The sequence below is a fragment of the Schistocerca cancellata genome, chromosome 2 (genome assembly GCF_023864275.1).
Source record: "Schistocerca cancellata isolate TAMUIC-IGC-003103 chromosome 2, iqSchCanc2.1, whole genome shotgun sequence".
Classification (NCBI taxonomy): domain Eukaryota; kingdom Metazoa; phylum Arthropoda; class Insecta; order Orthoptera; family Acrididae; genus Schistocerca; species Schistocerca cancellata.
This window is the reverse complement of record NC_064627.1, coordinates 374,134,474-374,148,096: the sequence shown is the minus strand read 5'-3', so window position 1 is coordinate 374,148,096 and position 13,623 is coordinate 374,134,474. Positions and strand designations below refer to the sequence as shown.

The window sequence follows — 13,623 nt, the reverse complement described above, 5'->3', positions numbered from 1 at the left end:
CTAGTGTACCGTTCCAACCACAGTCCAAAGGCGAAGCGGAGTGTTTTGTCAGAACCTTCAAGCAGCGGAAGGCCAAACTTCGCACCGCACACACCAGGGATCAAGCGTTGCAACTGTTTCTCGCCTTCTCTCGTTCGCATCCACGAGATGGACCATCGCCGGCGGAACTGCTTCTCGGCCGCGATCATCAGGCAATGCTCCACCCTCCTCAGCATCCGGCGCCTAAGGAAGGCTGCAAGAATCGCTTCGCGTGTTTCAGAGTTTTAGGGGCACTAGACGGTGGGTGCGAGGTCAGATTCTTCGTCGACTTGGCGCATGCATGTGTCTCATTTCAGGCCCAGATGGACTACAGCGCCTACATCACGATCAAATTCGCCACTGTCATGTGCACTGTGATCCTTCTGTACCTCATCCCGCTGATTCACGGATCCCGAGTACAGCGCGGCCACAGCAGCCGCCAGAGGGTGTCATCACGTCACCGCACGATGACCCCATGGAGACGGAGCCTTCGCCTCCTCCGCCTCCTGTCGTCCTACCGATGTATCTGGATCCGTCAACGCCGCAGCGACCGACGCTTGGTATATGCCTCAGGATGTGGACGCCTAGGCCGGCCGCGGTGGTCTAGCGGTTCTGGCGCTGCAGTCCGGAACCGCGGGACTGCTACGGTCGCAGGTTCGAATCCTGCCTCGGGCATGGGTGTGTGTCATGTCCTTAGGTTAGTTAGGTTTAAGTAGTTTTAAGTTCTAGGGGACTTATGACCTAAGATGTTGAGTCCCATAGTGCTCAGAGCCATTTGAACCATTTTTTGATGTGGACGCGTACCCTTCTGGGCGTTTTCAAGGGCACTTTTCCACCGGAGCGAAGGCCGGATGGCGGGGTACGATCGGAAGTCTGACGTCCCCTGTAACGAAAGCTTCTGGTCCATCAGAGCGTCCATGCTCCTGCCTGACCTCCCTCCACCCCCCCCCCCCCCGCCCCTTCTCGTGCTCTATATACGACGACGGTCCGTCACTTTTAAATGCTGACTACATGTTACATATTCACAGGAAATAACACAATTAATAGCAAAAACAAGCTTTTTCTCAAATGACTCACAGCTCACGCTTTTTTCGCCAATGCATATGACTCTCGGTTGGGCATAATACGGCATGCTTACTGATTCCTTTGCACAGGCAACGATAGGGAAGCCTACACTTTCTTAATATTTTCCTTATTGGCACAAGCATCAACCTGTCCTGGCTAGCCACGTTCGCATAAACATAATGTGCTTGGATAATGCGAAAGTATTGACTCACTGAGGAAGTGAAAAGATGGTTATAATGTGAGGCAGTAAACTAGTAGCACATTGTTGTTGTTGAGACATCTTAGCAATCGTTCAATAACTTCCATTTTGACGTGCACACAACTCTCCAAAATACGTAGGTCAGACGCATTTGACTATTAACAACGTTACATCTCGGCTAATGATTACATGCTGAAATTTATGCAGTATCAGAGGTCTCCGAAATATCCCTGACGAAATTCGAAACCATAGTCTGTTCTTGTCGTTCTCATCGTCTATCTGAAGGAGTGCAAAGACTAAACTTCAGCTTGACGTCTTGGACCAGTTACTGTAGGCTAAGCAACATGGAAATTAAGGATACGCGAGTTACACTTCTAAAATGCAGCATATGTAAGAATCATCTGGTATGATCTCAAATTACAAATTATCAAGCCACTTTGAACAAAATGTAATTGTTCTATGTCCATAAGTAGTTTCAGTTTTACATAAGCAGTTTTCAGACGCGCTCCCATGCCAAGCCAGGTACGATTATATAATGATCTGGGCCGAGTTCGACGTTTTAAGACAGCGCGTCTGCACATTTTCTTACACATTGGCCAGAAGCTAGAAGTCACAGTACTCCCCTGTTCTCTTACATTGAAATTAATTCCACACTTTTCAAGCCGTTTTGTAATCCAGTTATTTGATTTTTCTTCGATATAATATAATGAAATTTTTCTTGATGTTTCAGTGTCGTCATTGTCTAGGATAATGATAGGAGTCGCGGTCATGGTACAAATTTTAACTGACTTCTTCAGCTCCTATCATTATTTAATTTTTGTTTAACATTCAGCAAGCCTCTATATGTTTCAACCATGGGCAACAAAAAAGTTGTTACTCTCATACTTACAAGTGAAGACGCCTTTCTTATAGGTCAGATTAAATGGTTCCCTGTCGAGGGAATGTACGTAACTACAACACCAGAAGCAAAAATGATATTCATTACGCCTTATTAAGGTTATGCATAGCACAGAAAAGGGTGCACGATGTTGCAATCAATATTTTTCATTACATTCACAGTTGTATAAAATGTTTGATAGGAAAGCAAGACTTGAAACTAAACTGAAAAACTTTCCGCTTGACAACTCCTATTTCACAGAGTCATTTCTATTATTGTAATGTATATAACATGGTGGATAGCACCTACCAACTCGCATTTGTAGGTCTCCTTGTATTTTTTACTAAATAAAGAACCTGTAACTGATCAACATGTAGGCACATTTAAAAATTGAAAATGTGTTATGAATACAAAATGACTCGATCCACACCATTACGATTAATCACGCAAATGATTCATGGAACATGAAACTATCTAACTCAATCTTGCGGTATAAATCACATTTTACATGTTCATGCATACACAAAGATGTAGTGATCCAAAGCTGAGGCACCCACTTATCTGGAAATATGAAACCTTTATAATTTTGTGCAGATCAGCAACGGAAACTACATGGCGATGCAGTGTATTTGACACATTTGTCAATAATCATCAATAGTTAACCCATTTTTCATATCCCTTGCTCTATACATTATGAATCCTGACTCAGCCTGGAGTGCATACTTTTCAGCTTTTAGACTAATAAATTCAGTAATAATATCACACCAATTAGCTCATCTTTCATTAATCAAAACTTCTATTTATTGACAGGTGGATTTCTATATCTGCTAGATAAACGGTTGTGCCGTGTTGAATGAAATGAAATGTCGTGTGGCTGGTGCCTCCCGTCGGGTAGACCGGTCGCCTGGTGCAAATCTTTTTATTTGACGCCACTTCAGCGACTTGCTTGTCGATGGGGATGATATGATGATGAAGAAAGCACAACACCCAGTCCCCGAGCGGAGAAAATCTCCGACTCAACTGGGGATCGAACTTGCATGGCATTCCGCCGCGCTGATCGCTCAGCTCTCGACACAGTTGCTTTCCGCGCTGCGAGAGAATCATTTGGAGTGGAAGGTTATGCTGGAGCCACCCCGAACACATCGTATGATCATGTGAGAGCCGTGACTGCCATTGTGGCTAAACTGATCTCAAGTACGGATGAACGTAATGGCAGTGAACTGCAGGAAATGGGACCAGAAACATCTTCTGTAGGCCAGCGGTATCGATGGACGAGCCTATGATGTGTCACCAGCGGCTAGACTGGAGCGGTGGCCAAGGCGTCCATAATGGCACACATGGCCATAAAGTGTCTGAGTCACTACTCGCAGAGGAACAAAGAAATTTAGGGGGGAGCCATGAGTGAGGGCCTCGAGAAGCTGCATACCACTGTAATCATTGTGGGGCATGGTCGCTGTGTGGACAGAGCAGACTGGTGGAGCAGTTGTTGTCTTTTCCTCAACACGCAGTCAGTGATCCCAGTCCAGGTACAGAAAGGGACTTTTGCATATCAAGACAAACATTATCTGAGTGCTTTTGCAGCTGACAGTTGGACACTAATGGTTTTGTGGTTAATACTATGCACTGTGTAGTATACTAGTAGTGCAATGGGTGAGTTTGCTAGTCACAGATCTTTCATGGAAGTTCATGTGGTGATGTGACAAGACGTGGTTGGTTATTAATGGCACACAAGAGTTCAGTCTGTGCACTGTGAATGAGAGCAGTTCAGTGTGTAACTATACTCTCAGGGCATTATTAATGGCATTCATCCAAAATATTTTATTTAAACAACACGTGAAGATGACTGTATCTTGTTACTTGACCATGGGAAAGATTACTTGTTTGTACGTATATGGATTTAATAAGTGCCGGCCGGGGTGGCCGTGCGGTTTGTAAGGGGTCCGTAGGCCCTTACTATAAGTTTGCACTCGGCACAGGTCGATAGGGCGAACGATCGATTGTGTCGTGATGCGAGAGCGAGTATGAGTTGAGTCAGTCCCATGTTGCGGGCCGAGCTGTGTGGAGGCCAGTTGTTGTAATGCAAGGCTTTACCGACAAAGGGAGTGGCCATCGCCGCGGTTTAACCCCTTTGTGCTAGAATAATACTGGGAAAGTGAAGAAGTATAATTACGAGAGTGATCAGTGATATTTCTAGTGCCGATATTTTGGTTCCGCGTCTACCGCACCGGCATCTCTTTGGATTGCAGTGTTGGATTAGCGAGTGACGATTATGAAAAACGAAGAAGCCTGTGCTGAGATTAGCCGTAATTAGATATGTATGACGAAGGCAGTGGCTGTCTCCTCCTTTTTGTGTTTTTGAGACGAATATAGGTTCTTGATTAGTGAAACTGTGTTGGTGTTCTTCTTGTTACCAGACATTTCATTATTACAGTATTTGAGAAGGACGAACTGGAAAGTAACAACTTCCGTAGCAGTCAATTCCGATTGCCAGCCCCATTAGGTACACGGTCACATTAATAATAATTATTGGGCTGGTATTCGATCAGATCAGGTCGGCTAAAACAACCGAGGTGTTACAGGTTGTAGGCGCTACAGTCTGGAACCGCGTGACCGCTACGGTCGCAAGTTCGAATCCTGCCTCGGGCATGGATGTGTGTGATGTCCTTAGGCTAGTTAGGTTTAAGTAGTTCTAAGTTCTAGGGGACTGATGACCTTAGAAGTTTAGTCCCATTGTGCTCAGAGCCATTTTTTTTATTTAATAAGAGGTGTCCAAAGCTGGTTGGGTAGTGACTTGTGCGTAGCTTGTTGTGTTACCTATTTGGTGACAGTAGTAATAGACCAGTATGTAAATGGGTGTTTGATCCTAGTTCAGTTTAAGAGTTGTCTGTCACCTAATGTTTTACTGATTCAGTAGCCTCAGATTATTTTTGGTTATCATTGTAAATTGTTAAAGTTGTTCCCCAGTTTTATATATAATGCAAAGGTTGGATTTAATTCTTTGATTCAGCGTAAGAGTTCTGTTTTGATAGTTGTGTGGAACCCTGGGTAAGGGTGTTTAGAAGACGCATTAATGTTTTGGTTTATCGAAAGTGTGTTTCTCTTTTGTTGCTAACATTGTTAGTTTTTTCCCCACGTTTGCACAGTCCAGAATTAAAATTCCACTCCATCTAAATCCTCTGCTACATAAAATATAAAATTCGACGTACACAACAAACAATTAAAGGTGCCATTTGTCATTTATGCAGATATCGAATGCTTCCTGCAACCAGGCGTTACATGTGGACAAACAGCACAGTAATGTATTCTGTGCTGTTAGTGACGAATTATCTGTCAGCTGTACTGAGGTGCACATTGCAGCGAATGGTTTATCAAACAGTTGTATTTGATTGCAGAACGCAAAAAACCTTTTGCTGTCAAACAAGAAAATGATTTTTATTATCAAAAAAGGAAGAGACCTCATAAATTTACCTTTGAAACTGATGATGTGCAACATAGAAATCATTTCCGTTTTTAAGAGCAGATTTGGTGGAGATGAAAATGATATATTTAATTTAAATTACAGATCTAATATTATGGTACCTGTTATGTTTCACAGTCTAATGAATTACGATGTGCATTTATTAATTATGAAACTAATGAAATGTGTGGAAGAAGTAACTGAAATAAATCCATGCTATGTTTCTGTAATCGAGAAATATAAAACATTCATTAAATCTTTTGCAGTGAGCTGTCGTAGCGACATATAATTTAGGCTGCCAGATTCCTTAGACTTTCTGGTATGATCTTCAGAAAAATGTATCTCATATTTAAAACTAGACCATTTGAAAACAACAGGAGTATTCCCCATGTTGTGTTTAGGAGTCCTGCATACTCGGTTCGCTTCAAGTAATTACTTAACTTTGATATAATGTACCATGACCGCGACTCCTATCATTATCCTAGACAATGACGAGAATGAAACATCAAGAAAAATTTCATTATATTATATCTAAGAAAAATCAATGCATTAGGCAATACGTGTAACGACATTCCTCTCAACAGCGAGAAGTTCGCCATCCTTAATGTTCGCACATGCATTGACAATGCGCTGACGCATGTTATCAGGCGTTGTCGGTGGATCACTATAGCAAATATCCTTCAACTTTCCCCCCAGAATGAAATCCGGGGACTTCAGATCCGGTGAACGCGAGGGCCATTGAATGGTGCTTCGACGACCAATCCACCTGTCATGAAATATGCTATTCAATACTGCTACACCCGCAAGCGATCTATGTGCCTGTCATCCATAATGCTGGAAGTACATCGCCAATCTGTCATGCAGTGAAACGACTTGTAGTAACATCGGTAGAACATTACGTAGGAAATCACCATTAAGATTGCCATCGATAAAATGGGGGTCAATTATCCTTCCTCCCTTAATGCCGCACCATACATTAACCCGCCAAGGTCGCTTATGTTCCACTTGTCGCACCCATCGTAGATTTTACGTTGCCCAATAGTGCATATTACGCCGGTTTACGTTACCGCTGTTGGTGAATGACGCTTCGTCGCTAAATAGAACGCATGTGAAAAATCTGTCATAGTCCCGTAATTCCTCTTGTGCCCAGTGGCTGGACTGTACACGACTTTAAAGTCATCGCCATGCAATTCCTGGTGCTTAGAAATGTGGTACGGCTGCAATCGTTGTTGATGTAGAATTCTCAACACCGACGTTTTTGAGATTCCCGATTCTCGCGCAATTTGTCTGCTACTGATGTGCGGATTAGCAGCTACAGCAGCTAAAACACCTACTTGGGCATCATCACTTGTTGCAGGTCCTGGTTGACGTTTCACATGTGGCCGAATACTTCCTGTTTCCTTAAATAATGTAATTATCCGGCGAACGGTTCGGACACTTGGATGATGTTATCCAGGATACCGAGCAGCATACATACGACAAACCCGTTGGGCATCTTGATCACAATAGCCACACATCAACACGATGTCGGCATTTTCCGCAATTAGTAAACGTTGCATTTTAACACGGGTAATGTATAACGAAGCAAATGCCGTCCGCACTGGCGGAATGTTACGTGATACCACGTACTTATACATTTGTGACTATTACAGCGCCATCTATCACAAAGCGATAAAAGTGGTCCCACTAAAACATTCATATTTCTTTAGGTACTACACGAATATGTCATCAAAAATGGGGGTTTCTATTTAAAAAAAAAAACGCAGCTGAGATCCGTTTGACCTATGGCAGCGCCATCTAGCAGGCCAACCATAGCGCCATCTGGTTTCCCCCTTGAAGCTAGACGAGTTTCATTCTTTGTAGTTTTTTCGTTTGATGCTTATTTCGTGATATATTTGGCCCGGTCACTATCAATGGACCATGTATGTATGTGTGTGTGTGTGTGTGTGTGTGTGTGTGTGTGTGGATGCTTACCTAATTTGGACGATTCATCTAGTTCTTTTTAACTAGTTGCTAATTTAAATGCAGACAGTTACGAAATTTTTTTATATGCCGAACTTTGCAGCATAATTGAATACTTTTCAGTATGGTGCAAAAAGAAATTCAGGTGGCTTTGAACACATCATTTTATACATACTGACTGGCCTATTTCATTTTAGATAAGAAGTTATTGTGCTGTCTTTGGTTGCCTCATTTTAATGAAAATTTTCCTGCTGCCACCATCTTGCATTTTTAAGCATTATGATTCGACGAAAATAATTTGGCAACAGCACAATCTGGCGTTCTTTTAAGTGCTGTGACTGACTGAAAAATTTAAAAATGTTCCCACCAGAGGGCTCTTGCATTGTTTTAAATATCCTGACGATACATCTAGCATTACTTAAATCTCCCATCATTGCCATCTTGCATCTTTTCAACTCCCCGCCATCCGCCATCTAGCAGTTTATAAATTTATCACATCCACCGTCGTCCATCTTTAAATTCAACAGCATCCTCCATCTTGCATTCTTTTAACCTACCGCCAGCTTTGTCTTAATTTTTTAATTTTTCCGCCCACTGCCACTTGATGATGTCATGTAAACATCTTCATTGATGATGTCATGCATATACTGGGTGGTTGTAATTAAACTTTCCTATTTAACAGGTTATAACACGGAAACTAATTACTGCAAGTGTACCAAACTTGGTAGCATTAATGTCCAAAGTATGGGATGAATGATTTCCATACGTCACAGCAGCACTGTCCAGTTCCAAATGTGGCCACCAGGCGCCGTGATCATTCGTTGTGATAAATAGTCTCACACACCTGACCAGTCGCAGTGCAATTGTTGATATGTCAACATGAGCTTGGACAAAAGGAGTAGGGCATTATTGGGGAAAGTCAGTTATCAAAACAACAGTAATGCTGCAGCTGCTCTTCGAGAATGTCGCCGGATGAAGGAATTCAAGATTGGTCCTCTTTCTCCACCTGCTGTGCGGAGCATGATGAAGTGCGAATCAACTGGACGAACTGGGCGTCGCTCTGGGAAGAGACCGATGATCGATTGCACCAAAGGTTGTTGATGGAATTGCTGTTGCTATGGCAGACAACGCTGCGTGCAATTCCCAATCGTCAGGCAGTGACCGTGCTGTGTCACGACAGTTGATGATCCCGTGGTCCACTTACGGAAGGTGCTTTGAACCATTCTCAAATGGTATCCATACAAGATCCATATCGTACAGAATCTTGCACCACAGGACACATAACGACTTGTTGACTTGGCTCTCCATTTTCTTGCAGTGCAGTGTGTCAAGTAATGTAGCCAGCATGGTACCCCCACCCCTTCCTACCCTTCACCTCTACACCCCTACACCCAAGATGGCTTCTGTCGACTCCCCCTCCCGGATGATGCCCTCTCTCCCTCCATTTATCCTATCAACTCTGATCCTCACCTCCCTCTCCCTTCCTCTGTCCTTCCCCAGGCTCCCTCTTCCCCTCCCCCCATCCTGTTTTTCCCCACCTACCCTCTCACTTCCTCCCTTCTCTCCCCCGAGTCCATTTTGCTCTCCCCTCCAATGCCTCTCCGCCTCCTTCTCATGTCTGCCCTCCCCTCTTCCCTCCCTCCATCGGCTTCCCTTTTTTTCTTCTACTCCCTTCCTTTTCCCCCTCATAGGTTCTGGTCCTCCTCCCCCCCCCATCTGGCGCCGTGTCACCTGTATAGTGCTGTTATAAGTGAGTGTTCAGTGTTATGCGTCCCCTGTCAGTGTTGCGAACAGCCACCATACTATCGGTAATTGTTTTTATCTCAGAAACGAGGGTGTCTCCGTGTTTTTTTAATTGTGGATGTCTCCTTCCTGTGTGTCTTCGTCCGCATCTTTAACGCCCTGTTTATCGTGAGTTCCGTAACTTTCCGCCATTTTACTGTTATTAACAAAGTCACCATTTTATCGCCTTTTTATATTGTTTGTTCTCCACCATTGTTTTGTTTAACTTTCTCTCGGCTGTAGAGCAGCGTATTAAGCCCCAAGTTGGGGGGAATCGAAAATCAATAAAGGAAAAAAAAAGAAAAAAAGCAAGGCTACGGACATGCTTCGTTCTCCTGTGGGGAATGCAATCATGCGCTTTGAGACTCTTCTGAACAATGATGGGCGCCATATTGAGCCGATTTATAGCAGTAGTGGTAGTGGTACGAAATGGTATGATGTACCACAGCAGTACCTGAAAAGTGTTTCAGTAGAATTAATTCCCTATCATTTACTTCTCCATGTACTTGACATTAGTGTTATTAAGTTTGGTACTCGTACGGTAATTAGTTTAAATAAGTTTAATTATAGCGCCCGGTATGTCATGGACGTGAATTCAGCCGACGTTTGAAATTAGTGTGCTGGAATGTGCAGCGACACACGACTCACGAAAAAAAAATAATGAAAGAAAGTAATAAACTGCAGCATGTAGAAATGGATTTCACGCAGTTTTTAAGCTGTGGAAAAGCAAATAAAATATTCAGTTTCTGAAGGATGTTAAGTGGCTCCTGCTCTGACAACTTTTATGCCGGTTTCCACAGACTGGTTTACCGATGCAATAAAAATTTAAACCACGCTTGAGCAGGCACGCCTAAGTACAAATAACGCTGTGTTGTACCGTTACATTGTTGTCTTTCGACTTCAACCTCGTGCACATTCCTTCACTATTGCTTCACTTAACACTGTGATACGTTGTGCTGTCATACGTACAAGCAAGGAGGAGTAACATAAAGTCACCTTAGTGTACAAAGTAGTTTTGTTTCGTTCCCTATTATGCGCAATGAGGTATAAAATGTAACAAGTGGGTTCTTGTCACTCTGTACAGAGCGAGATCAAAACTGAGCGACAACGAGCTTGACTCGTTACTCAACGAGGATCCAGGATTCTCAACATCGTACCACACAACGAAAGTGATGAAGACTCTTACGAAGATGAGGAACGTGTGACACACACTGACCACTATTTACATGCTGAACGAGAGCACGATTCAAGTGATGACCGTGAACAAAATCTCTCCACAGGTGATAGTTTTATTGGGAAGGATAAAACATGGTTCAAATGGCTCCGAGCACTATGGGACTTAACGTCTGAGGTCATCAGTCCCCTAGAACTTAGAACTACTTAAACCTAACTAACCTAAGGACATCACACAACACCCAGCCATCACGACGCAGAGAAAATCCCTGACCCCGCCGGGAATCGAACCCGGGAACCCGGGCGTGGGAAGCGAGAACGCTACCGCACGACCACGAGATGCGGGCGATAAAACATGCAAATGGTATAAAATATGAGCTAATGCGACCACACAAACAAAAAGGAAGAAATTATAAATATATTTCTTGGTCCCAAACGTACTGCCAGAGTGGTCGCAAGTGTAACAGAAGCTTTATGGACAGTACTGAACCTGGAAATTATCGACGAAATAGTAAGATACACGAACTTACAAATTCAGTCGAAGAAAGGAAGTGTACAAGCCGGCCGGAGTGGCCGAGCGGTTCTAGGCGCTACAGTCTGGAACCGCGCGACCACTACGTTCGCACGTTCGAATGGATGTGTGTGGTGTCCTTAGGTTAGTTAGGTATAAGTAGTTCTAAGTTCTAGGGGACTGATGACCACAGCAGTTAAGTCCCATAGTGCTTAGTGCCATTTAAAGTGTACAATATTCCAGAGGAAGATATACTAATGAAACTACAAGGTGAGAAATAATGACACTGTTGTGACTGACGTATGTGGGTTCTGGACTCGTGGTTCCTTAAATAAACTAAAATTAAATTGTTATTCAGCTCTTGTGTATTACCTCGGTAACACAAAGGCAGCTATTCATTAAACGTGTAGAAAGTACGCCGTGCGCTCGCTCGTGTTAGATAAAATGGCGCCCCTGCTCAAGAGTTAAAGCACGTTTTCTTGCAAAGGCGTCGCTACCTTACTTTTGGTACGGCCCCCGCGTGCGTTATGTTGCGATACTGTGGGTAGAGGAGAGGTTTGTACCGAGCGAGAGTCCAGGCAGCAGCGCGGCGCAGCGCAACCACTCACTGAGGCCGCGCAGGGCGTGGCCCGCCGCGTCCGCCGCCGCCGGCCCGTCCCAGTCCCAGTCCACGGAGTCTCCAGCGCGCTCCAGCAGCCGCACCACCGCCTCCACACACAGCCGGTACAGCCGCGGCACGTACATCTGCTGCCGCTGTTCTGGAACACACCGCAACAAGTAGCAGTAAGGTACCAAGGATTGCTGGTGGTTTAAATCTGTGTGCCAGTCAGGGACGAACTCGGGACCTTCACCTTTCGCGAGCAAGTGCTCTACCGACTGAGCTACCCAAGCAAGACTCACTACCCCTCCTCTTTTGCGAAGAGCTTCTGCGGAGTTCGGAAGGTAGGAGACGAGGTCCTGGCAGAATTAAAGCTGTGTTTGGGTATTTCAGTCTGCAGAGCACTTGCCCGCGAAAGGCAAGCGTCCCGAGTTCTAGTCTCAGACCGGCACACAGATTCAGTCTGCCAGGAAGTTTCATATCAGAGCACACTCCGATACACCAAGGTTCTGTCAACATTCACTCGACTACTGGTCACACAACGACTTTAACAAAAAAAAGCCTCATGTACAAGGAGATTCTGTAGTACATAGAAACATAGGACTAGAAACAAATATATGTTGAGGCGTAGCCAGTTCTACTCTGTCTATACTGTGGTGTCGTATCGGACCTCCTTTGGCCTGGAGTAGTGCAGCAACTCGACGAGCCACGGACTCAACATGTTGTTGGAGGTCTCTTGCAGAAATACTGATTCATGCCGCCTCTATAGCCGTCCATAATTGCAACAGTGTTGCCGGTTCAGGATTTTGTGTACTGACTGTCCTCTCGATTATGTCCCATAAATGTTCGATGGGATTCATGTCGGGCGGTCAGAGTGGCCAAATCATTAGCTCGAATTGTCCAGAATGTACTTCAAACCAATCACGAACAACTGCGGGTAGATGACGAAGCGCATCATGTCAGCCGTAAAAGTTCCATCCTTGTTCGGGGACATGAAATCCATGAATGACTGTAAATGGTTTCCAAGTGGCCAAACATAACCATTTACAGTCTATGATCGGTCCAGTTGTAAACACAACCCACACCATTATCAATGAACCACGAGCTTGCACAGTACCTTGTTTACAATTTGGGTCCATTTAAATGGCTCCGAGCACTATGGGACTTAACATCTATGGTCATCAGTCCCCTAGAACTTAGAACTACTTAAACCTAACTAAACTAAGGACATCACACTACACCCAATCATCACGAGGCAGAGAAAATCCCTGACCCCGCCGGGAATCGAACCCGCGCGCGGGAAGCGAGAACGCTACCGCACGACCACGAGCTCCGGACAATTTGGGTCCATGGCAACGTGGGGGCCTGCACCGCAACATCAGCTCTTACCAACTGACCTAGTGGCATTTGGCGAGGAAACGGTTTTCCAGCCATCTAGTTTCCATCCCATATGGTCACGAGCCCAGGAGAGGCGCAACAGGCGATGTCGTGCTGTTAGCAAAGGCAGTCGTGTCGGTCGTCTGCTGCCACAGCCCATTAACTCCAAATTTCGCAGCACTGTCCCAACGAATATGTTTATCGTACGTCCGGCACTGATTCCCGCTATTATTTCACGGAGTACTGCTTGTCTGTTATCACTGACAATTCTACGCAAACGCCAGTGCTGTCGTAGTTAAGTGGAAGCAGTCGGCCACTGCGTTGTCCGTGGTGAGAGGTAACGCCTGACGTTTGGTAATCGCGGCATTCTTGACACTGAATCTCGGAATACTGAATTCCTTAATATTTACGAAATGGAATGTCCCATGCGTCTGAAGAAGTCTGTTAATTCCCGCCGTGCGACCATAATCACGTTGGATATCTTTTCACGTGGATCGCCTGGGTTCAAATGACAGCTCCGCCAATGCAGTACCCTTTCATAACGTGCGTACGCTATACTACCACCATTTTTATAAGTGCATGTCTCTATCCCATGACTTTGTAA

The 13,623-nt window shown here is 44.6% G+C and overlaps 1 protein-coding gene across 1 annotated transcript in view; it reads right to left on the bottom strand.

The window, feature by feature from the left end:
• LOC126154162 (uncharacterized) overlaps window positions 1–13,623 on the bottom strand; it is a 262,805-nt gene that overhangs the window by 231,359 nt on the left and 17,823 nt on the right. The window contains exon 2 of the mRNA XM_049916119.1: window positions 11,608–11,802. Coding sequence (XP_049772076.1) covers window positions 11,608–11,802 — 195 coding nt within the window. The remainder of the gene's footprint in view (window positions 1–11,607; window positions 11,803–13,623) is intronic.